This window comes from Erinaceus europaeus, chromosome 7 (assembly GCF_950295315.1).
Source record: "Erinaceus europaeus chromosome 7, mEriEur2.1, whole genome shotgun sequence".
Lineage (NCBI taxonomy): Eukaryota > Metazoa > Chordata > Mammalia > Eulipotyphla > Erinaceidae > Erinaceus > Erinaceus europaeus.
Genome location: NC_080168.1, coordinates 115,288,992 through 115,311,766, shown reverse-complemented (window position 1 = coordinate 115,311,766; position 22,775 = coordinate 115,288,992). Strand labels below are relative to the sequence as shown.

General features: G+C 54.3%; 2 protein-coding genes and 1 long non-coding RNA gene across 5 annotated transcripts in view; 2 read left to right on the top strand and 1 right to left on the bottom strand.

Moving 5' to 3' along the window:
- The window catches only part of KCNH3 (potassium voltage-gated channel subfamily H member 3), a 21,378-nt gene extending 8,114 nt beyond the window's left edge, over window positions 1–13,264 (top strand). Inside the window, exons 8-15 of the mRNA XM_007528505.3 lie at window positions 4,862–5,149; window positions 5,752–5,951; window positions 6,984–7,233; window positions 9,990–10,201; window positions 10,741–11,072; window positions 11,483–11,589; window positions 12,115–12,200; window positions 12,299–13,264. Coding sequence (XP_007528567.2) covers window positions 4,862–5,149; window positions 5,752–5,951; window positions 6,984–7,233; window positions 9,990–10,201; window positions 10,741–11,072; window positions 11,483–11,589; window positions 12,115–12,200; window positions 12,299–12,895 — 2,072 coding nt within the window. The 3' untranslated portion in view covers window positions 12,896–13,264. The remainder of the gene's footprint in view (window positions 1–4,861; window positions 5,150–5,751; window positions 5,952–6,983; window positions 7,234–9,989; window positions 10,202–10,740; window positions 11,073–11,482; window positions 11,590–12,114; window positions 12,201–12,298) is intronic.
- MCRS1 (microspherule protein 1) lies at window positions 13,258–22,775 on the bottom strand. 3 transcript variants are annotated; one of them, XM_060195458.1, is made up of 14 exons: window positions 22,647–22,775; window positions 20,447–20,585; window positions 20,133–20,271; window positions 19,388–19,546; window positions 19,089–19,198; window positions 17,959–18,067; window positions 17,548–17,686; window positions 15,229–15,304; window positions 14,825–14,853; window positions 14,620–14,712; window positions 14,347–14,429; window positions 14,085–14,172; window positions 13,794–13,921; window positions 13,258–13,701 (listed from the first exon to the last, which is right to left on the bottom strand). In XM_060195458.1, the coding sequence occupies exons 2-14, from the start codon at window positions 20,554–20,556 to the stop codon at window positions 13,615–13,617; spliced, it is 1,350 nt and encodes a 449-aa protein (XP_060051441.1). In that variant the 5' UTR covers window positions 20,557–20,585; window positions 22,647–22,775; the 3' UTR covers window positions 13,258–13,614. The 3 variants fall into 3 exon arrangements, with proteins under 3 accessions (XP_060051441.1, XP_007528566.1, XP_060051442.1); XM_007528504.3 differs by lacking the exon at window positions 22,647–22,775 and adding an exon at window positions 21,391–21,511; XM_060195459.1 differs by lacking the exons at window positions 19,089–19,198; window positions 19,388–19,546; window positions 20,133–20,271; window positions 20,447–20,585; window positions 22,647–22,775 and adding an exon at window positions 18,211–18,352.
- Window positions 20,203–21,833, top strand: LOC132539525 (uncharacterized). The gene is made up of 2 exons (XR_009550868.1): window positions 20,203–20,338; window positions 21,411–21,833. It is a non-coding gene; the product is annotated as an uncharacterized LOC132539525 (long non-coding RNA).

Sequence of the window (22,775 nt, the reverse complement as noted above, 5' to 3'; positions counted from 1 at the left end):
GGGAAAACATAGCGGGAGAGAGACAGAGATACCTGTAGCTCTACTTTACTATTTGTGAAACTTCCCCTGCAGCTGGGAACTAGAGGCTCGAACCTGGGTCCTTGAGCACTGTAATGTGTGCGCTTAACCAGGTGTGCCACTGCCTGGCCCTATTCAAACATACTTTTTAAAAAATATAATTTTTAAAAATATTTTATTTACTAGTAAGAAAGATAGGAGGAGAGAGAGAGAAAGAACCAGACATCACTCTGGTACATGTTCTGCCAGGGATTAAACTCAGGACCTCATGCTTGAGAGTCCAGTGCTTTATCCACTGCACCATCTCCTGGGCCTCTTAAAATATTTTTATATATTTTATTTTAGTGAAAGATACAGATAGAAACACAGAGAGACTAGAGCACTGCTCAGCTGGTTTATGATGGTGCTGAGCATTGAACCTGGGACCTGGGAGCCTCAGACATGGAAGTCTTTTTGTATAACCATTATGCTGTCTCTCCAGCCCTCGAACATACTTTAGGCACATTCTTCAAGTCCCTGTCCAGCTGAGAGCCCCACCACTCCTTAGGAGAAGGCTGTAGCCAGCACTGTGATCCCCCACCTCAGAGTGCCTCTGACACCTTGCTCCTGAGGCCCCATCCTCACTCCTCTGCTTCTCGGAGCTCCTCCAGCCTAAAACACAGCCTTCCTCTGTTTTCCACTGGTGTCTCCAGTCTCCTTCATTTCCCCTCCACTTCCACAGCTCCTCCCTCTGCTAACCTCCCACTCACATTTCAACTCCTGCCAGGAGGGCTCCCGCCCCCATCTCTCGGCTTCTCAAAGAATGTCACCCTGAAGGTCACCCTGCTGGGACCAAATCCTTACCCCCTTGAAATTCCTGTAGCACCTGCCTCAGCCAGCCACACCCCAGCCTGTCCTGCCCTGCCTTGTCCCAGGCCCTCACACTCCTAGCTGCCCCTTCTCACCCCCCCCCCATCATGGCTAAATATTCTATGGGTGCTGTGGGGCAAACACCTCCTCTTCCATTCTTTCTCTCTAACCCAAGCATCCTGCCCAGCCACTACACCTCCCCATGCCCCACAGCTCCTAATGAGGCATACCTCCCTCCTTCCATGCTCCCCAGCCCCGCCACTGTCCCAGGAGCTGGCCCTCCGTGCTCACGTTCAGTCTGGGTGGAAGACCAGCTGCTCAGAGTATCTCTCCTAGTTGTCTGCTGGTTAGTGGGGTCACTGGCATTCAGGTCAGACTTAAGAAATCTTCTCCCTTGGGAGTTGGGCTGTAGCTTAGTGGGTTAAGTGTACATGGTGCAAAGTGCAAGGACTGGCGTTAAGGATCCCGGCTCAAGCCCCCAGCTGCCCACCTGCAGGGGAATTGCTTCATAGGTGGTGAAACAGGTCTGCAAGGTGTCTGTCTTTCTCTCCCCCTCTGTTTTCCCCTTCTCTCTCCATTTCTCTCTGTCCTGTCTAACAACTACAACATCAATAACAACAATAAAAAAAGGGCAACAAAAGGGGAAATAAATTAAAAAAAAATTTTTTTTAAAGAAATCTTCTCCATTGGGGACCAGGTGGTGGTTCATCTGGTTAAGTACACACATTACAGTGCACAAGGACTCAGGTTCAAGCCCCTGGTCCCCACCTGCAAGGGGAAAGCTTCCCAAGCGGTGAAGCAGGGCTGCAGGTGTGCTCTTTCCCTCTCTGCTTCCCCTCCCCTCCTAATTTCTCTCTATCTCTATCCAATAATAAATAAATAAGTATAAAAAATATGCTCCCATAGACAAGGAGACTTCCCCATAGTCTCCCCTCACCCCACACCCAGTGCCAAACCTGTAGAGACAGAGGCCCAGAGGCCCCCTGGGATAAGTCCCCAAGCGCCCCAGTTGCTGAGCACACAGAACCCGGATGTTCCAGGTGGTGTCATTCCTTGGCGCCTGCCAGTCCCAGAGGGAGATTATAGTGGAGGCTGCTGTGGGGTCAGACGGCCCTCAGTAGACAGAGCCAGAGGGCCAGGAGCCAGATGCTGGAGACCCCAAACCCTGTTCCAGTGCCCCAGCCCCTTTGACAGGACCCGGGCAATCAGGTCTGAGGTGGCTTCTCAACAAATGGGGACAACACTGCTGGTTCCTAGAGACACCCAGATCCCACCCATGGGAACCCATGGCTGACTCTTGCAGAGATCCATGATAGTTCTTTGACTCTGGAACTTAGGGTTCCAGAGCCATTCATTCTATTGGGGGCTGGTATTAGATCACATTGAGGGAGTTTCCAGGTCATTCCATCCTAACTCCCTCACTCCCTCTCTGCAAGGAAATTAACATCCAGTGGGTTGAAGCCACATCTGGCCCTGCCCTCAACCAGCCCTGGAAAGGACAAGTGTGTCAGGGGGAGTGCCCCCTCCTGCTGCCTAGCTCAGAGCTCTTCTCAGAAAGCCATCAACTTCCAGAATCATATCTGCTGGCCTGACCCTCCTCAAAGAGGCTCCATCATGCCACTGCTCCAGGTGCCACTGACGCCCCATGGCCAGGACAGAGAGGAGACACCCTGCACCTCCTCGCCTCTCCTAGCAACTGGCTACATTTCTGGGGTCCAGATAAATGCTGATAGACATGCCCACTGTTCTCTGTCATTTTCACAGCAGACCTCACTCAAGCAATGGGAGAGTCCATCCACACCTCAGCCCAGGCCTTAACATACCTTTCCAGACTTTATCCTATGACTTACTTATTTATGAGGGAGGGAAAGGCGGGGGGGAACCAGAGCATCGTTACTGGTACACGAGATACCAGGGATTGAATTTGGGACCTCATGTCTGTGAGACTAGCACTCTGCCCACAATGCCACCTCTAGGGTTATTGCTGGGCTTGGTGCCTGCACTATGAATCCACTGCTCCTGGAGGTTATCCTCCCCCCATTTTTTTTCTTATTTATTTATTTTTTTCTTTTTTGCCTCCAGAGTTATTGCTGGGGCTCAGTGCCTGCACTACAAATCCACTGCTACTGGAGGCCATTCTTTTCCCTTTTGTTGCCCTTGTTGTTATTGTTTTTGTTGCTGTTGCTGTCATTGTTGCTGGATAGGACAGAGAGAGAAATCAAGAGAGGAAGGGAAGACAGAGAGAGGCAGAGAAAGACAGACACCTGCAGACCTGCTTCACTGCTTGTGAAGCGACCCCCCTGCAGGTGGGGAGCTGGAGGCTCAAACCAGGATCCTCACTCCAGTGCTTGTGCTTTGTGCCATATATGCTCAACCCGCTGCGCTACCACTCACCACCACCCCCAGCCTCTAACTCCTCTCCAGCTCTTCTTAGCCTGGAATTGGATGCTCCCAGCAGGAACCACATTCTGAGCCAAGCTGCTTGTCTTTCTCTGTTTCTAGGAGACAGAGAAAGCCGTCTCTTGCCTTTACCTTGGTCAGAAATAACTCTCTCATGGCTTCTTCTGTGTCAGAACTCTGTCCCTCTGCTGAGAACAAGCACCACTGGCCCCCTTCTAGGAAGGCCTGACTCCTGGTCTATAGCTCACTGGTGTGAGCCCTGCCTACTGCCTCTCAGGCCTGTGTTGCTCTGAGGTGTAGATCTTTGTGTTACCCAGAGTGAGAGCCCGTGTGAGGTTGCTGAATGAGTAGATAAGAGGGGGAGACTGGAGGTCACAGGCAGCAGCAGCAGCATGTGAAAGGTGTTGGAGAGAAATGTGGAGGAGGGGCTGGGCTGCGGGGTCCCACTGCAGTCACTGGTTCTGGGCCCACCTTCTGTGCTTGCCCTCAGCATCTCCATCCTTAAACATCTTCTTTCTTGCTCCTCATGTGACCTCCACCTCTGCTGGAAAACTCCATCCAATACCCTACAACACCTACAACCCTCCAGCTAGGTGCAGAGTGACTTTGGCAGCTGTGACGCCGAGAGGCCCCGTACAGTCCCACCTCCTGCTCAAGCCAGGCCAGAGAGTTCCGGTGAAGGGGGAGACTGGCTGAGCCTCAGTTGCTGCCCAGAGACCCATGCTGGCCTGGGCCCATCTGTACACAAGAATCTCTATGTGCACCAAGTGCCTGCCTGGGTTTTTTCTTATGATTTATTGATTTACTTTATGAGTGAGAAATAAGGGTGTTGTTCCACCACATGCAGTGCCAGGGATCGATCCTGGGGCCTCATGCATGCAAAGAATGTACTCCATCTGCCAAACTACCTCTGTCTGTGGCCTGAGGGAAGCCAGCTGTGTGTCATGTTTGTGCAGGTGCGTCCCCTCCCCTACCTGGGCGTTAATGTCCACGCTCCTGTGAGTGCCTGTGTCTCTCCCCCAGGTGCACAGGCCTGTCTCTGTGGGTGGCTGCAGCTGGTACCTGTGTACACGCTCTCCTGGGCCCTTGTTCTCAACTGTGTGGAGCATGTTTGCATATGGGTGTGCCTGAGGCTGCTTGAGGCTGGGTGGTTTGTGTGCTTGTGGGATGCAATGAAGCTGAATGGGGGCCAGCTACCTCAGAAAAGAGTAAGAGGAGTCTGGGTGAACTGGGTGGAGGAGGTGGCCTCACCTGTCCAATCCTGGGGACAAGGTTGTGACAGCTGCCGTGAGCCCACCTGTCAGCTTGAGGGGAGGCCTCAAGTCCCCTCCAATGCCTGGCCTTGCTCCCTGGGGCCCCTGAAGCCCCTGGGAAGGAAGGGGCCGCTCTTCCCTCTGCCCTTCTCCCCTGTAACTTGACCCACTGCTGGCATGGAGGAGAGGGGCAATGCTGCTGGCTCCTCCCAGGACCCGTAGAAACTGGCTGGGGGGATGACCCCACTCTCCTGTGTTAGGTTGGCAGAAGCAGAGTGGTGGGGCTCCTGGGGTGCACACCTGCAGTGGAGTGCAGCAGTGCTGTCCCACCCCACACCCAGGCTGGCTGCAGGAGCTGGCCCGCCGGCTGGAGACCCCCTACTACCTGGTGGGCCGGAGCCCAGCTGTGGGGAACAGCTCTGGCCAGGGCGATAACTGCAACAGCAGCGGCAGCAGCAGTGAGACCAACAGCACAGGGCTAGAGCTCCTGGGAGGCCCATCGCTGCGCAGCGCCTACATTACCTCGCTGTACTTCGCACTCAGCAGCCTCACCAGCGTGGGCTTTGGCAATGTGTCCGCCAACACGGACACTGAGAAGATCTTCTCCATCTGCACTATGCTCATAGGAGGTGAGGCCTGGCTCCGGTGCTCAGGGCTCCAGCCTCTCCCTCCTCCTTTTTCTCTTTCTTTCTTTTTTAACCAGCTTTCTTTACTTTTTTTTTTTTTTTTAAATATTTGGATAGAGACAGCCAGAAATTGAGAGGGAAGGGGGTGATAGAGACAGAGACAGAAAGACACCTGCAACACTGCTTCACCACTTGCAAAACTTTCCTCCTGTAGCTGGGGGCTGGAGACTCGAACCAGGGTCCTTGCTCATTGTAACGTGTGTGCTCAACCAGGTGCACCCCTCCTCCTTTTTCTTAAATTTATTTATTTATGTGAACAAGGAGGGGGAGAAAGAGAGAACTAGAGCATCATTTTGGCACATGTGATGCCAGGGATCAAACTCAGGATCTCATGCTTCAGAGTCTAGTGCTTTATCCACAGCACCACCTCCTGGGAGTATCCCAGAGGTTCTGTTTAGGGGGTCCAGAGGCCATGAAACTGGGCAGCGGCGGGTCTCCCTAAGCCCTGGCTCAGCCCATTCAGAGTGGGGAAAGGACCAACATGGCCAGTGTGGTGTCGGCTGGGTCGGGCAGGGCCTGGAGCTGATCCCTCTCGCCCTCCGCAGCCCTGATGCACGCAGTGGTGTTCGGGAATGTGACAGCCATCATCCAGCGCATGTACGCCCGCCGCTTTCTGTACCACAGCCGCACCCGCGACCTGCGGGACTATGTCCGCATTCACCGCATCCCCAAGCCCCTCAAGCAGCGCATGCTCGAGTACTTCCAGGCCACCTGGGCCGTGAACAACGGCATCGACACCACTGAGGTGGGTGGGGCTCTGGGCTGGCCTTGCAAGTCTTTGCTCTGTTGAGGACTCTGTGTGTGGCCTAAAACTCTCCGCAATGGGAGCCGGTGAGATACCTCACCTGGGAGGGAACTCACTTGGTCACGTGTGCAACCTGGATTTGAGTTCCTGGCACCACACTGGACTGTGGCACTAGGGGAAGCATTGGTGCTGTTGTAGCTCTGTATTTTAAGATAGAGGGAGAGGGGATGGGGCAGTGGTGCACCCAGTTGAGCACACACAATCCCAATTGGAGGACCTGGGTTTGAGCCACCACACCACACCTGCAGGGCAGGGGCTGCTTCATGAGCACTGAAGCTGGTCTGCAGCATCTGTCTTTCTCTCACACTCTGTCTCTCCTCTCCTCTCAATTTATCTCTGTCCTATCAAATAAAAGATAGAAAAAATAAAAGGAAGAAATGGCCCCCAGGAGTGATGGATCCATAGTGCTGGCACCAAGCCTCAGTAATAACTCTGGTGGCAGGGAAAAAAAAAAAAGATAGAATGAGGTAGAGGGAGAATGAGAGGGAGGAGAGACCCTGCATCGCCATTCATGAAGCTTCCCCTCTGCCAGTGCTCCTCTGTGGTGACTGTGGGCTCAAAACTGGGTCCTTGCTCAAGGTAAAGTGTGAACCAGGTAAGACATCTCCCAGTCCCTTTCTCTTTCTGCCTGAAAAAAGTTGGCCAAGAGCAGTGAAATTAAAATGCCCACACACAAGACCCCAGCAATGAAAAAAAAAAAAATGCAACTCTCAGGAATAAGCAGGGAGGCAAGGAACACAGTTCCGCCCTCCCGCCTATGCTCTCCTGGGAAGATGACAGGAGGGACCTAAAGTGACTGAGACGGGTGGAGCCAGCCAGCTGCTCACTGATTGTACCCTGTGTGGTGCTCCATGCTGTGCAGGAGGCCTCAATTTCTCTCCAATGCCTGGCCTTGCTCCCAGTGCTCCTTGGGCCCCAGGGGAGGAAGGGGCCACTTCCGTGGGCCCACCCTGCCCCCACTCCTGCCCACAGCTACTGCAGAGCCTCCCAGACGAGCTGCGCGCCGACATCGCCATGCACCTGCACAAGGAGGTCCTGCAGCTGCCGCTGTTTGAGGCTGCCAGCCGCGGCTGCCTGCGGGCACTGTCCCTGGCCCTGCGGCCTGCCTTCTGCACGCCCGGCGAGTACCTCATTCACCAGGGTGACGCGTTGCAGGCCCTCTACTTTGTCTGCTCCGGCTCCATGGAGGTGCTCAAGGGTGGCACTGTACTCGCCATCCTAGGTTGGTGAGGGTAATGGATAAGGAGAAAGCCCGTGCATCAGACAGGCACACTGAGATACCTGCAGCAGCCTGGACTGGGGGACGTGGGGTGGGCAGCTGTATGGCAGCAAGGGTAGGGTGCTCTGCCAGGCTTGGGTGGCATGCAGTTCCCTTGTGGAGGGAGCCCAAGGGGGCTGTTGGAAGGAGGGAAGGGAAGGAAGGAAGTGGACCCAGTTGGTCATCAGCGTTGAGGTGTCAGGTACCTCATCTCTATCTCCATTAGTTCACTTAGTGCTCACTGGCCCCTAGTAGGACAGAGCCTGTGTCCAGAAACAGATACACACACACACACACACACACAATTTTCCTCCCACGATTTAACATCTCAGACAGGTGGCAGTGTCAGCCGGGGGTGGGGAAACCCTTTTGATGACACCTTCTGGCAAGATAAGAAAATGCCACATCCTCCCCATACTCCCCCCACCTAAGTTTGAGCCCCTACCCCACCCCCGAACTGGACTGGGGTTCAAGCCCCAGCTCCACACCTGCAGGGGAACACTTCACAAATGCTCTTTCTTCCTATTTCCCTTCTCAGTTTCTCTCTATCAAACACAAAACATAGAAAAGAAAAAGGAAAACAAAATGCCCACTAGGAGTGGTGGATTTTTCAAGCAGGCACTAAACCCCAGTAATAACCCTGGTGGCAAAAAAAAAAAAGAAAAGAAAAAAAAAAGAAAGGAAAAGGGGGACAGGCAGTAGTGCACCGGGTTAAGCGCACATAGTACGAAGTGCAAAGAGCCATGCAAAGATCCTTGTTTGAACCCCCAGCTCCCCACCTGCAGGGAGGTCGCTTTGTAAGTGGTGAAGCAGATCTGTAGGTGTCTTTCTCCCTCTCTGTCTTCCTTTCTCAATTTCTCTCTGTCCTGTTCTATCCTATAACAATACATGGGGAAAAAATGGCTTTCTAGGAGCAGTGGATTTGTAGTGCTAGCACCCAGCCCCAGTGATAACCCTGAAGGAAAAAAAAAAAAAGGGAAGGAAGGAAAGGAAGAGCCACAGAGCAGAAGAGACCCTGGGGCAGAGAGGAAGGAGCTGGGCTGCTGAGCCTTTGTGCTGGACCACCAGGGCACTCCCTGCTGGCTCCACACTCATCCTCAGTCAAATGTGGTTGGAGGAGGGGAGATGTTCACCAGGTAGGGTGCCTGCCTTACCATGCACAGCTCAGGTTCAAGTCCTGACACCACATGGGAGCTGCTGTAGCACTGGAGGAAGGTCTGGTGCTGTGGTGTATTTCCCTCTCAGTGTCTCTGAATGAAAAAGCAGTCCATAGGGGGTTGGGCGGTAGCACAGCAGGTTAAGCGCAGGTGACACAAAGTACAAGGAAGAATCCCGGTTCGAGCCCCCCGGCTCCCCACCTGCAGGGGGTCGCTTCACAAGCGGTGAAGCAGGTCTGCAGGAGTCTATTGTTCTCTCCCCCTCTCTGTCTTCCCCTCCTCTCTCCGTTTCTCTGTCCTATCCAACAATGATGACAGCAATAACAACAAGGGCAACAAAAAGGAAAAAATAGCCTCCAGGAACAGTGTATTCATAGTGCAGGCATCAAGCCCCAGCAATAACCCTGAGGCAAAAACAAACAAACAAACAAACAAACAAACAGCAGCCCATGGTGAAATCATGCTTGTGTGAGGCCCAGCTCTGCCAAAAAAGAAAAAAAAAAAAAAGATTGTGGAGCCTCCTATAGGGTTATTTTTTATCCTGTGCTGGACTAAGTGCCTCATGACCTTTTTTCTTCCTCCCTTCCATTTTCTAATAGAGACAGAAATAGAGAAATCTCCAACCCCACCCTCCGCAGACAGGGGCCGGGGGCTTGAACTCGGGTCCTTGCACATGGTATGTGTGTACTCAACTGGGTGTGCCACCCCCAGGCCTTTCATCATGCCTGCAGCACTTGCAGCTGGCCTATGTTTTCATTATTATTATTATTATTTGCCTCCAGGGTTATCACTGGGGCTCAGTGCCTGCACTACAAATCCAGTGCTCCTGGAAGCTATTTTTCCCCTTTTGCTGCCCCTGTTTATTGTTGTTGTTCTTATTGCTGTTATTGTTGTTGGATAGGACAGAGAGAAATCGAAAGAGGAGGGAGACAGAGATGGGGAGAGAAAGATAGACACTTGCAGACCTGCTTCACCACTTGTGAAGCGAACCCCCTGCAGGTGGAGAGCCGGGGGCTCGAACTGGGATTCTCGTGCCAATCCTTGCCCTTTACACCATGTGCACTTAACCTGCTGCGCTACCGCCCAACCCGTCTTCATTATTTTTATTTCAGAGAGAGACACACACACCATAGCACTGGTGCCATGGTGCTCCCATGTGGTGCCAGAGTTCAAACCCAGACCATGTTGGCAAGGCATGTTCCCTACTAGGTGAGCTGTCTCCAGTCCATCTTTCATAGATGCTCAGATTCAGACAGGAATGGGGCCTGTGGGTTTGATTGCTTTCACTCTCCCAGGGGATTCAGACCCACAGGCTGGGAACCATGGAATTGGACTGTGCAGTCTTGTCAGAGCTGGAATTCCTATTTTTTTTTTTTAGCACAATGACTTGGGCCCCAAATGGGTGTGAAGTGCCTGGGTGACAGAGCTCTGCTCACCACCAGCCTGCAGGGGAGCCGGTCTGCACACTGGGTCCTTTTGCTTCTCGAGTACCCTACTATGGAGGGCTGTGGAAAGGTCTCCATTTGTCTCTCCTCAACCCACTGACTCCCCACTCCTCCCAAGGGAAGGGCGACCTGATCGGCTGTGAGCTGCCCCGGCGCGAGCAGGTGGTCAAGGCCAACGCAGATGTGAAGGGGCTGACCTACTGTGTCCTGCAGTGTCTGCAGCTGGCTGGGCTGCACGAAAGCCTTGCACTGTACCCCGAGTTTGCCCCTCGCTTCAGCCGGGGCCTCCGAGGGGAGCTCAGCTACAACCTGGGTGCTGGCCACGCAGAGGTGAGGGCACTGGGTAAGAGCCGGTGGGCAGAGGCTGGGGTTCGTGGGGGTGCCTGACGCACATGCTGCCCGTTAAAGGCATCCCAGTGAATCTTGGGCGAGGGGCCAGGAGGTTCAGAGCCACAGATGACGGGTGGCCCCTGCACAACAGCCCCCTGTTCTGAGGAACCTGAATTTTCCTGACTATGTCACTTGTTTCCAGTCTTTTTTTTTTTTAACCAGAGCACTGTTCAGCTCTGGTTTATGGTGGTACAGAGGATTGAACCTGGGCCTTGGAGCCTCAGGCATGAGAGTCTGTTTGCATAACCATTATGCTATCTACCCTCCTCCTTTCCAGCCAGTTTTCAGCACGATGTTTTCCTGAGGCCCAACTAGAGGGTTGGCTTGTCCCTACTTGGCTGGCATTTGAGGGCTGCCTCTGCCTCTGGGGCTTGCTGATTGGGGTACAGCAGAGAAGCATGTCTTCCCTGCTGCAGCCCTTCCTCAGGGGGTGAGTGGGCAGGTGGGGCTATCTGTGCCGGTGCCCTCGTTGTCCCTAGGCAGACACCAGCTCCCTGAGTGGTGACAACACTCTCATGTCCACACTGGAGGAGAAGGAGACAGACGGGGAGCAGGGCCCCACAGCCTCACCAGCCCCAGCCGACGAGCCCTCTAGCCCCTTGCTGTCCCCTGGCTGCACCTCCTCCTCATCTGCTGCCAAGCTTCTGTCCCCACGGCGCATGGCACCCCGGCCCCGTCTTGGTAGCAGAGGGCGGCCTGGCAGGGCAGGGGCCTTGAAGGCTGAGGCTGGGCCCCCTGCTCACCCACGGAGCTTAGAGGGACTGCGGCTGCCCCCCGTGTCATGGAACATGCCCCCGGACCTGAGCCCCAGGTGAGTGAGTAGGCACTGAACCAATGCAGTTTGGTAGATGATGGTCAAAGCTCTGTCCTCAGCAAAAAACACAGCCCTGGCCTGGATGCCCATCCTTTTATCCTAACTTCTCCCAGCCTGCCTGACCCAAGCCTTCCTCCTCGAGGAAGACTTCCTGGACCTTCCCACCTTACTGCTTGCTTTCCACACACACACTGCTCTTGGAACTCTCTTGCTGCTTCATGTCATGCACGCTTGGCCCCAGTGAAGCTGCACATCCTTAGAGGAAGGGACAGTGTTTCTTATCTCTCAGGGCCCCCAGCCCTCAGTCCAGTTCTGTGCTCCTGCAGCCTGTGTATATGTGTAGACACTGGAGGTGGAGGCGAGCTGCACATGACTGATGTCTTGTTCCGGGACGCCTGGCCCCATAGGGTAGTGGATGGCATTGAGGACGGCTGTGGCTCCGACCAACCCAAGTTCTCTTTCCGAGTGGGACAGTCTGGTCTGGAATGTAGCAGCAGCCCTTCCCCTGGACCAGGTACTGGAGCCCGGGCCCGGGGGGATGGCAGTGCAGCAGCTTTGCCCTGAGAACCTCAAGCGCTGTTGGCCTGAGCAGATGACACTGCCTGGAAACCGTCTTGCCCTCACCCACCCGTACCATCTGGGTGGGGAGTTTGATCTTGGGTGTGGCTGGAGTGGGGCTTGGGTCCCTGATGTCAGCACTCTGGCAGTGTGGCCTTGGTTCCTGCCCTGATTCCCTGTTCCTAAAAATTCCCTGGTTCCTGCCCATGAAACGAGATAGTGCCTGGCTCACTAGAAATAGACGGCTGGGCAAGCAGAGTGGGAAGTGACCCTGGGAGTGGGCTGGATACCGAGCTCCTAGGGCGACCCTGGGCCCCAGAGGACAGAACAGGAGTGAGGCACAGAGAGTGACTTCCTGGGGAAGAAGCCTGGCTGGTGCTCCTGAGGGTCTCCTGGTATTTGGGGCAGGGTGAGGCTTCTAGGGCCAGGACCACAGGTTTTGCCCAGGCCCAGGGCAGTAACCCCACCCTACTGTTCACAGAAAACAGCCTGCTCACTGTCCCCCTGGGGCCAAGTGAGGCGAGGAACACAGACACACTGGACACATTGGACAAGCTCCGGCAGGCGGTATGTGTGGACAAAGTGTGGGGGGAGGGGAAGTGTAGGCACTGCTGGTAAGGGGCTGACAACTCTGCCCCGCCCTCCCCTCCCCTCCTCACCCCTAGGTGGTCGAGCTGTCTGAGCAGGTGCTGCAGATGCGGGAGGGGCTGCAGTCACTTCGCCACGCTGTGCAGCTGGTGCTGGCACCCCATGGAGAAGGCCGGTGTCCTAGGGCTTCAGGTGAGGGGCCGTGCCCAGCTGGCACCTCTGGGCTGCTGCAGCCTCTGTGTGTTGACACGGGGGCACCCTCCTATAGCCTGCAGCCCCCCACTGGCTCCGTTTTGAGTGGGACTTGGCCCCACCCTCGTCCAGGCCCTCCTCCTCTTGTAGCACCTTGGCCCTGGGGCCCCCCAGCATCTCAGAGTTCCCCCTGGCCTCGAGCCACAACTTTCTGGACCTCCACTTCTGACTCAGAGCCCCCTGGCTCCGGAGACCTTGGCCCTGAACCCTGCACACCTGGCTCTCCACCTGCTGAGGAAGGGGCAAGGACTGGGCTCCCAGAGCCCACGGACCAGGCTGAGGCAGCCAGCACTGGAGAGCCCCCACCAGGCCCAGGGGGCCTGGCCCTGCCCTGGGAACCCCATAGCCTGGAGATGGTGCTCATTGGTTGCCATGGCTCTGGCACGGTCCAGTGGACCCAGGAGGAAGGCACAGGGGTCTGACTGCCAGCCCCAGAACTCAGTGTTGCCTGACATGCTGCCATCTGCTGCTCTGCCCAAGCTCAGGGTGGAATAAGGGCAGCAGCCTCCAGGACTCCCTGCTGCCCGCTGGCTCAGGGCAGGGAGCCTGTACATGGCAGGCCTGGCCCCCGATGTGGAGGTGGAAGGTGGGCTGGAGCCTCAGGGCAGGCCCTAGGCTAGGAACCCTTAGGCCCTTCCACTGGGGTCCCTGCTCAGCCTGCTCCTCTGACCATCCTGTCTCTCTCTGCAGGCTGGGGGCAGAGGCCTGAGGCCAAGGAGGGCTTCTGCCACCCCCTGCATGTGCCCCACCTGGCCTCCCCATTTTATATAATAAAAGAAACTGCTTTGGAACTCAGTGCTTTTTATTTACAAAGGAAAAAAAAACAATAAAAGAAAGTCTGAAGCTAATCAGTTGGAGACAGGTGAGAGTGGGCATCTGGGGAGCAACGGAGGACAGCCTGCAGGCCTGCAGAAAGGAGGGCAGACTCTGGCTCTGGCCCTGCGGAAGCTGGCGGGGGTGTCCCAGCTTCTACCTGGCTCCCCCAGGGTCAGCCCTGCTTTCCTACAAAAGGCTCAGATCAGTGGGCCAGCAGTTGGGGCTCCCACGGCCCACAACGTTTTTTTCCAGGAATTGGGGTTTCCCAGCTCATGGCAGGACAGACTGAGGCCAGAGAGAACTCCCTGGGTCCCGCCGCTACTCCTCACTGTGGTGTGATCTTGGCAGCCTCAGCCCGGATAAGGGCGATGAGGTCCTGGTTGATGAGGAAGACGAATCGCAAACTGGCAATCTGGGCGGGAGAGAAGCATGGCTCAGGACTGGCAGGAGGGGCCAGGCCCTGCCAGGCCTCACCTCCGCCTTCCCTCCTCCCTCCCCGCTTACCTCCACCACGGAGTTGTTGCTGAGGCGCCATTTGGAGCCACACAGCACAGGGCGACCATCAATGTAGATGGGCCTCCGACCCTCATTGGCAATGAAGAAGTCACCATTATTTTTCAGCTTGATGACACCTGTGGGAACAGGGGCAGAGAGATTGTGGGATAGGGCAAGTTAGAGACCTGGAAATGCCAGCAACTCAGCCCCACCTGGTGTGTGAAGGGCAGTCCTCAGAGACCAGGCCCAAGGGCAACGGGAGGCGAGGAGGGACAACCTCCCACTGCTTCCTGCCGGTACCTTGCTTCCGGGAGATCTTCCAGGCCGGCCCCTCCAGAGACAGGTCCACGTCAATCTGGTTGTCCTTAGTTGCTCTGCCCAGGGTGATCTGGGGAAATGGGGCAAGTGAAGGCTGGGACCTGAGGAATGGGGCAGGGTTGGGAGTGTACACAGCCAAGGAAAAAGGGGAAATCAGGGCTCAGAAACAAAAAGGGCAATGAGGAGAAGAGGGTGGAACAGAGCGACTTAGCAAGGGGGAGCAGGGCAGGGGGAGCTGTCTCACCTCTCTGGAGCGCATCAGGTAGCGCACCATGCGGCCCCGCAACACCGCCAGTGTCTGGTTGTCAAAGTCCGGAGAGCTCATGCCTGGGTGTGGGGGGAGAGGAGGAGGAGGAGGAGGAGGAGGGATGGGGCCTTAGGGAGGCAGGGAGCCAAGGCCAACTGTACTGGGGGAGAGGAGTCGGAGGCCCGGAAAAGGAGGGTGCACCCAGCCCGGAACAGCAGGGGTCTCAGGCTGGAGGTGAAGCAGACCCTGCTGCAGCACCGGCCTCCTCACCTGTGATGCTGTCTACCAGCACCTGCCACTTGTGCAGTTCCTGCTCCAGCTGCCGGATCTCTCGCTTTTGGCGGCGGTCAGCAACTGTTAACTCTGGGGTGAGGGGTGGTAAGGAGGGCATCCAAAGGTCACCAGCACCTTGCACTGGCTCTCTCTGCTTCACCTGGAGCTCCCACCCCTCACTGCTTGCACCCGGCACACTCACCATGTTCCAGGACCTCATCTCGCATGTCCCTGCAGGGGGAGAAGACTGAGTCAGGCTCCACCCCCCGCTCAACTGTCAGCACCACGAGGGGCTACCTGGCTTCTTAGGGGGCCCCTGAGGCTCTGTGGCCAAGTGGCCCAGCAGGCTAATCTTCTGGCCTTGGCCTAGTCTCCTCAGCTGGGGCCGGGGGAAAGGCACACCATGGCCTGGAGGGGCAGGGGGGAGAGTCTGGGCTGGGCTCCATTCTCTGCAACCGAACAGCTGGAGCAGCTCTGCCGGCCATGAACTCTGCACTTGCCTGTGGCGCCAACCACTCCATGTTTACTTACTTATCTTAACCAGAGGACGGCTCAGCTTGGCTTATGGAAGTGTGGGGATTAAAGCCAGAACCTTCAGTCACTCACTTTAGCTTACTGTCATCAATCAGGTCCTCTGCATCAGAGAAGTTCAGGACTTGGTCCCCCTTGGGCAGAGGCTGCACTAAATAAAGGACAGAGGGAAAGGGAAGGGTCAGCGATGATGGTCCTTGTCATTTTGAGCAGACAACTAAAGGGACACACAGTCTGTGTCAACAGTCAAAATCAAACGGGGAACAGAGTACATGTCAGACAAAGAATCACACTGATTTGACACCAAGCAGTTTGTGGAGCTAGTGAGAGGCAGAGGTGGTTCTAGAAAGAAAAGGAAGCGCGTTTTCAGTGTGTGACAGCCTGCCACTTGCACAGGCTTGACTAATGCGGAGAGAGCAGAGCACGACTAAGCTTCACTCTGCAGATGAAGAAGCAGATATAGCAGAGAGGAGGCGGGTTTAGAACAGAACCGGGGTATAAGTTCTGATTTCCAGACTTCAAATCCAGGTTGTTTCTTCTCCTGTATCATAAACTAACAAATGTCTACTATCACATTCAGAGAGGCACATGCCAGGGAAGCCCCACCTGAAAGGACACGCCACAAGGGGGCTGCCCTTCAAAAGAGTGACAGAAAAGCTAGCTATAGCAGCAAAAATAAACTATTTAGGCAGCCCACCTGATCCAGAGACCTTTTTTTTTTGTTTGTTTGTTTTTAAAATTACCTTTATTTGTTGGATAGAGATAGTCAGAAATTGAGAGGTGATAGGGGAGATAGGGGAAGAGAGGCAGAGACACTTGCAGCCCTGTTTCACCACTCGAAAAGCTTTCCCCCTGCAGATGGGGACCAGGGGCTTGAACCTGGGTCCTTGTGCATTGTAACATGTGCACTCAACCAGGTGTGCTACCACCTGGCTCCACCTAATCCAGAGATCTTTAGAAAGGAAAGGTAAGTGGCTGAGTGGTGGTTGGACACATCTGACACATTGCACAAGGCCCTGGGTTCAAGCCCCTGGTTCCCACCTATAGAAGGAAGAAGCTTCATGAGTGGTGAAGCAATGCATGTGTCTTTCTCCTTCTCTATCTCCTCCTTCTCTCTTGATTTCTCTCTGTCTCTATCAAATAAATACATAAAAAAGTAAATTTAGGGAGTCAGGCGGTAGCGCAGCTGGTTAAATTCGAGCCCCCCCCCATTCCCCATCTGCACCGGAGTCACTTCACAGGCGGTGAAGCAAGTCTACAGGTGTCTGTCTTTCTCTCCTCCTCTCTCGATTTCTCTTTGTCCTAGCCAACAACAACAACAACAATAACCACAACAATGATAAAACAACAAGGGCAACGGAAGGGGAAAAAATGGTCTCCAGGAGCAGTGGATTTGTGGTGTAGCACTGAGCCCTGGCAATAACCTTGGAGGCAAAAAAAAAAAAAGTAATTTTAAAGAAAGAAAGGAAAGGTAGGGCTCCACTCTGGCAAGCCGATTTCCTAGAACTCTCCTTTCAATAACAAGAAACTGGTGGTCTGTCACGGAGCAAGGTAGAGGGCATAACCAAAGTTTCACCTTCAGAACAGTTGACAACTGTGTAGAAAGCAGTAAGGGGAGGGGGTAGATAGCATAATGGTTATACAGAGACTCTCAAGCCTGACACTCCAAAGTCCCAGGTTTAAACCCCTTCCCTCCAGCACTATAAGTCAGAGCTTACCAGTGTTTTTGGAAAAAAAAAAAAAAGGAAAAAAATAAAGCAGTAACAGTAGTATTTGGAAATAAAAGCAGAGGTTGCTGTAACTATAAATGTCTGACCCTGAGCCGCCAATTCAACTGAACTAAACTGCTCTGTTAACATTCGTCACAAGGGGAGTGAGAGTTGAGGAAGCAGAAAGCATTCTGGCTTGTGAGGAAGCAGACAGATGGTCGGGTGTGAAGTCCCAGTGGGGATTTCTGAAAGGCCCGAGGGCAGCCTGACAGCACCCACTGGTGGGTAGACAGACAGTGAAGAAGAGGGTGGGGAGAGGGGAAGAGTAGATAGACTTAGAAAAACAGGTGGGAAACTGGGAAAGGGAGCAAGTAAATAAAGACTATGATCATGTGTTACATAGTAACAAACAAACAAAAAAAACAAATAAGGAAGTGGTGCCATCCAGACTTTTTGTCTAGGATTCCCAGGAAGTTTGGCTATCCTCTCCATGAGGCTGAAGACCATTCCAACTATTTTCCCTCCTTCCAGAAGTGATTTTTGTTGCAGAGAAATGAACAAGATACCTAGTCACAGAGATCTGTTACAGGGCACTTAAGAACAGCTGTATATACCCAGATCACTACACACACACACACACACACACACACACACACACACCCCTGCCAGGTGCTGGGTCAGTTACCTGTCTGGTCCTCCAGCAAATAATACTGCTTCATGAGCTGCCAGTGAGCCTGCAGAGCCTTGGCAGTGCGGGCAAGGTAGAAGGCATCCGGGTGTCGGTGCAGCAGGTCCTGGAAGGTCTCCAAGGTGGGTTGGCTGGTCTAGAGGATGAGAAACAAGCACTAGGCATCTCGGATTTCCCACTCTCACCTTTTCCTCTCCACCGCTGCACTGCTCCTGCCTTGGTTCCCCCACACCCACTCCCCTGCTCCCCCAGGTGAAAGCAGCAGCAGATACAGCTGCTCAGGGCATCAGGCGTGGAGCTCCCCGAGGGCCCTGTCCACATCAGGGCATCTGCATGGGTCTGTTTCTAGGCAGTGGGGTCTTCTGACACCAGTTGTTTGCCCACTCTTGTCTGGCCCCTCTGTCTTACCGATCCCACTTTGCTCAGCAGCTGCTCCTCAGCCTTGCTGAACAGGGCCTTACTCTGGATGGCGGCGATGGCCTCTGGGTGCAGCTGCCTCATGGCCTGACAGGCCAGTCTGGATGGGTGGAAACAGGTTAGAACAGGGGTAAAAGGAGGCCATTAAGCAATCTGGAGTTCTTACTTCTCCGAAACCCGTGGGCCTCTGACATCCAGAACTACAGACCAGACTTCCAATAGGAAAATCTGAGACTTACTGACTCTGTGGCTTTGTCAAAATCATAAATCGAAGAATCAGGAAGCAGGTTCCTATGTTCACCCTCATGCAGAGACTGAAAGGCCCAGAGAGCCAGTCCTGAGGGAGTTCCTGAGACCAGCTGCTGCTCCCTCCCCAAGCCCTTCTTCCTTACTTGACCAGAGCTGCCACCCACTAGCCACCGCCTACCTCCTCTCTCCCAAGCTGAGCCCTGCCCACTTCCTGCTATATCAGGGCCACGGCTACAGCTTAAGTGGAGCCAGGGGCTGCAGAGTAAAAGGTGGGTGTTAAGCATCCAACCAATCTCTGATGGCAGTAAAAGAAGTGACTGGGGAGGTATGGCCGGATGGATGTGTGCAAGAGTCCAGACAGCATTTTGGCTGCTGGAGCTAAGAGGCCTAGGTGCTCTTTTGCTCTGAGTTCTTTTGTTCTTTTGTTAAAGATTTATATATTAGGGGGGAGAACCAGAGCATCCCTGTGTCATATGCAATGCTAGGAATTGAACTTGAGACCCATGCTTGAGAGCTCAATGTTTTATCCACTGTGCCACTTCCTGGGCCACAATTTGTTCTTATGAAGGTACAAATTATGAGTGTGGAAAGACTGGGAGGTGACCCGCCCCAAACCATAAGGTATCCAGTGGCAAAACTAGGGTTTCTATCACTCACTTGGCCACTTTCTCCCAAGCTCCTTGTTCAGCTCCCAGAGCACCTTGCTTCTGGCATCAAGCCAGAACTCACGGGGTTTCTCTCCAAAGCCTGGTTAGACCCGACACGCCCTACTTCCCAGACCCTCCCTTTTATAACATGTAATTCTCTCTGCTCAGGAGCCATATTCTGGGCGTCCCTAGTACCTCCCCACTGCTGGAACTAATTCCACTCACTTGGAGATGACAGGATCGTACAGCAGAGCGTACCAGCGCTCCTGGACTTCCCGAAGGGTGAAGCGGCAGCTGAACTTCACGCCCAGATGGACAGATGTCAGGTCATTGGTCTGCAAGGTTTCAGAGGGGTTAGCGCCAGCCTTGGAGCTAGAAAGCTCTCTCCCTATGACACGCAGGGAACTACTGGACTAGCTTGCGTGCGTGCGTGCGTGTGTGTGCGTGTGTGTGTGTATTGGGATGGGAACTGAGGAGCTAGAGGCTGAGAATGGGGACATGACATCTGCAGTGGGCGGTGCTACCTGCAACACAGCATTGATGAGCAGGAGGTCATCTGCAGGCTTCCAGCGCCCCAGATCCTTGGTCACCTGAAGCGGCTGTTTGCTCTTCTTTACACGCTTGGTGAGCCCAGGGGCTGGGGCAGGGCTAGGAGGCACGGGAGTACTGGGGGCCTTGGACACCTGGACAAAGGGCAAGAACAGAATGGGCTGAAAACCAGTGTTGGGGCTGCTGGAGCTTCCAGTCTAGAGCTTTACACACGGCGTGGCAGCCCCAGCCCCACCTAAAGACAAAGAGTACAGACGGCAGCTCAACTTCCTAAGACCTGCCCTCCCCCCTCCCCAAAGTGCTTCCACATAGTCTGCGACCAGATGGGGTCTTCTCTTTGCTGGAAGCACCCCCACCCCAGAGTGGAAGGTGGGTGGAGAGGATACCAGGAAAACACTCTCGCTGATACAGCGTCTGGGGCCAGAGCAATGCCACCTGGGGGTTATTTTTACACCCAGCAGTGCTGGGAACAGGCTGTCTGCTCCCAGAATAGACGCAAGCTCCATGCCTCCCACACAGAATGTGATACAAGATGCATTGGCAGGGTGGGGGTGCAGTAAGAAGGGGGGAGTACGGAGAAAGGTTTCCGGGAGGGAGGTTGGGGCTAGGGCAGCTCGGTCTTCTCACAAGCCTCCTCTCATGGCTCTCACCAGCTGAGAAGTTGTGGGGAAACATGGAAATCTGGTACTAGCTCCCACTCCACTTCTCCCAACCCCTCACCTTCTTCTTCTCACTGGAGGATGGTTCGCTCCCCGAGCAGCGCCCTGGTTCCACCCCACTGGCCCCCTTTGCCCGGGTAGAGGACTTAGCCAGGCTGCTCTCCACCAGCTCATCATCGAACTTCTTCCTCTTGATGAACCTGCAGGGAGTGGAACCCAGTGAGGACAAAGAACAGTTATGTTCTGCCCCTAAGGCTGAGATGACGGGTATGGCACCATCAACTCTGCACAACTAATACCTCCCACTCTCGTGTTCAGTGCCACAGGATCAGAAGCAATATCACCTCATGTCACTGCCCTCTGGGCCCTTGCTACCTGGAGGAGCTTCTCCGTTTAGGAATGGTGCCCAAGGCCTGGGAAGATGCCCGTTTCTGTCCTGCCAGTGACTCTTCATCTTCTGAGCGGCTGGCAGTGCCTGATGCCATCAGGGATGAATCTAGCAGCCCCTGAGAATCTAGAAAAAGACAATGGTAAACTCAGGCCTCTTGTGTGTTTAGCAGAGCTCTGACTGTCTTCAATCCCACCCCCCTGCACCCCCACACCTGGCATCCTGGCCCCGCCCCTGCTTCCTGAGCATAAAAAAATTTTAAAAAATATTTATTTTCCCTTTTGTTGCCCTTGTTGTCTTCTATCGTTGTAGTTATTATTGCTGTTGTTATTTATGTCATTGTTGGATAGGACAGAGAGAAATGGAGAGAGGAGGGGAAGATAGAGAGGAGGAGAGAAAGACAGACACCTGCAGACCTGCTTCACCGCTGGTGAAGCGACTCACCTGCAGGTAGGGAGCAGGGGGCTCGAACCCGGGTCCTTGCGCTTTGTGCCACGTGCACTTAACCCGCTGCGCTACCGCCCAACTCCCGCTTCCTGAGCATTTGAGGTGCTAAGGTGGGAGTTTTTTGGCCATTCTGATTCCATCTAGACTCAGACCTGGCCCAGACCTTCCATGCTGGGCTGTTCTCCCAGTGCCCCGTGTCATGTCATACAGCACATGGTGCTCAGATCAGACTGGTGATGCCGACATGCTGGGCACTGGGCATAACTGCTCCCTCTGCCATCAAAACGCAGCCACACCAAAGACTGGCAGCTCAACAGCATGTCAGGCAACGATGGCCTCTGCTGAGAGGTACATGGCTGGTGCTAGCCCAGGGGGAGGTGGCAATGCCCAGCTTGGACTGAAAGACGCACACGTAGGGCACAGAGTAGAATCAGTGAATGTTTGACTTCCAATTGTGTGGGGAGCTGGCCAGGCCTCATACTACCTTTATCCATCCTCTTACAGTCCCAAAGCCACCGGTTCCAAACCACAGGGCTAGGAGGAGGGGTCCCAAAGGCTCATCCAAGGATTCTGACCAGGGAAGCTCAGAGGCTGAGAAAAGATTCTGAAAAGGAGAAATGACACTTAGAGGCTGAGAATTTCAACTGGCCAGCTTCACCTCTGAAGACTGGATCAGGTCCCCCAGGGTTCCACATACCAGGGAAGAAATAGAAGACAGAGTGCTATATCCTACCAATATGATCCTGATAGCCAATAACCTTTTAAGGGCCACTGACATCTTTGAGAATATGTTCAAAGCTATGGATTCCAGAAAACTGCACAGCCACAATTTTAGACGGCTCACAGATGTTCCTGAATCTATTCATAGTCCCGACATTAAGAATATTGACTATAGACTGGCAAGAAATAAAAGATTTTTGGCTCATTTTCCTCTTGTGAGCTTTGTACTAGGCGCTGCAGCACTACCCTTCCCACCCCAGGTCAAGGCAGAGAAAAGGAGAGAGAACCAGAACTCCAACGGGACCATCTCATTTTTTCCCATGGCATCTTAAGCTGAAAATTTCGTGGGTGGTATCTCGTGGAGTCTCTTTAAAAAGTGCTATTAGAAAAAAAAATAAATAAATAAAAAATAAAAATAAAAAGTGCTATTAGGGAGACTCTTAGCAGCCCTGGGGCTACCCCACCCCACCCCCAACACAGGTACTAGGGACTCCGGGGCGCTGCTGGGCCCCGCCCCTTCCGCTCTGGGCTGCTCGGTGGAGTTCGGGCCCTGGCCCCTCTCCATCTGGGGGCGGGCCACAGAAGTAGGATGTGAGCTCTCTTCTTTCCCCATTCCTCCCTTTCTCTCTGAGTGCACACCCAAAGTAAGGGACTACACCAGCTGGTTCAAAGGCTTGGGGTAGCAATTATGAAATCAGTCGTGCAATTCAAAATTTGAATTGCTAGCTCCAATGCTCTCGCAGGTTTGATTTAAGCCGCATGGGCTAGAGACTGAGGAGGCGTGGGGGGCGACTCCCAGGTCAATTCTCACCCCACCTCCAACATGCCATCTTTGCGCATGCGTAAATCCTCAGGCTCCATGCTGGCCGGGTTCGGGCTACGCATGCGCAAATTTCGGGGCGCTACCGGGGCGGGGCCCCAAGGCCCGGCGGGGGGTCGTCTCCGACGGTATTCTGGGGAAACTCCCTTTTCACCCCTAACTCCGCTCAGAACCCTCATAAGCGAACCGGGAGGCCTTACCATTCCTAGGCTGCCAGCTCCAACAATTTCTCCGCGGCGACGGCAGCAGCCGCAGGGCCAAAGCCGGCTTCCGTGCAGTACGTCTACTTCCGGGTCCACAGACCTCCGGGGGGGGATGCCCAACCCCTT

Excerpts from the sequence above, each read along its gene's own strand:
- MCRS1 (XM_007528504.3), bottom strand. Across the intron at positions 18,068-19,088 it reads TACGATCCTGTCATCTCCAA|ACTGGCCTGTCAGGCCATGA; the intron begins GTGAGTGGAATT and ends CCACCCATCCAG. Across the intron at positions 13,702-13,793 it reads GCAACAACTCCGTGGTGGAG|ATTGCCAGTTTGCGATTCGT; the intron begins GTAAGCGGGGAG and ends TCTCCCGCCCAG.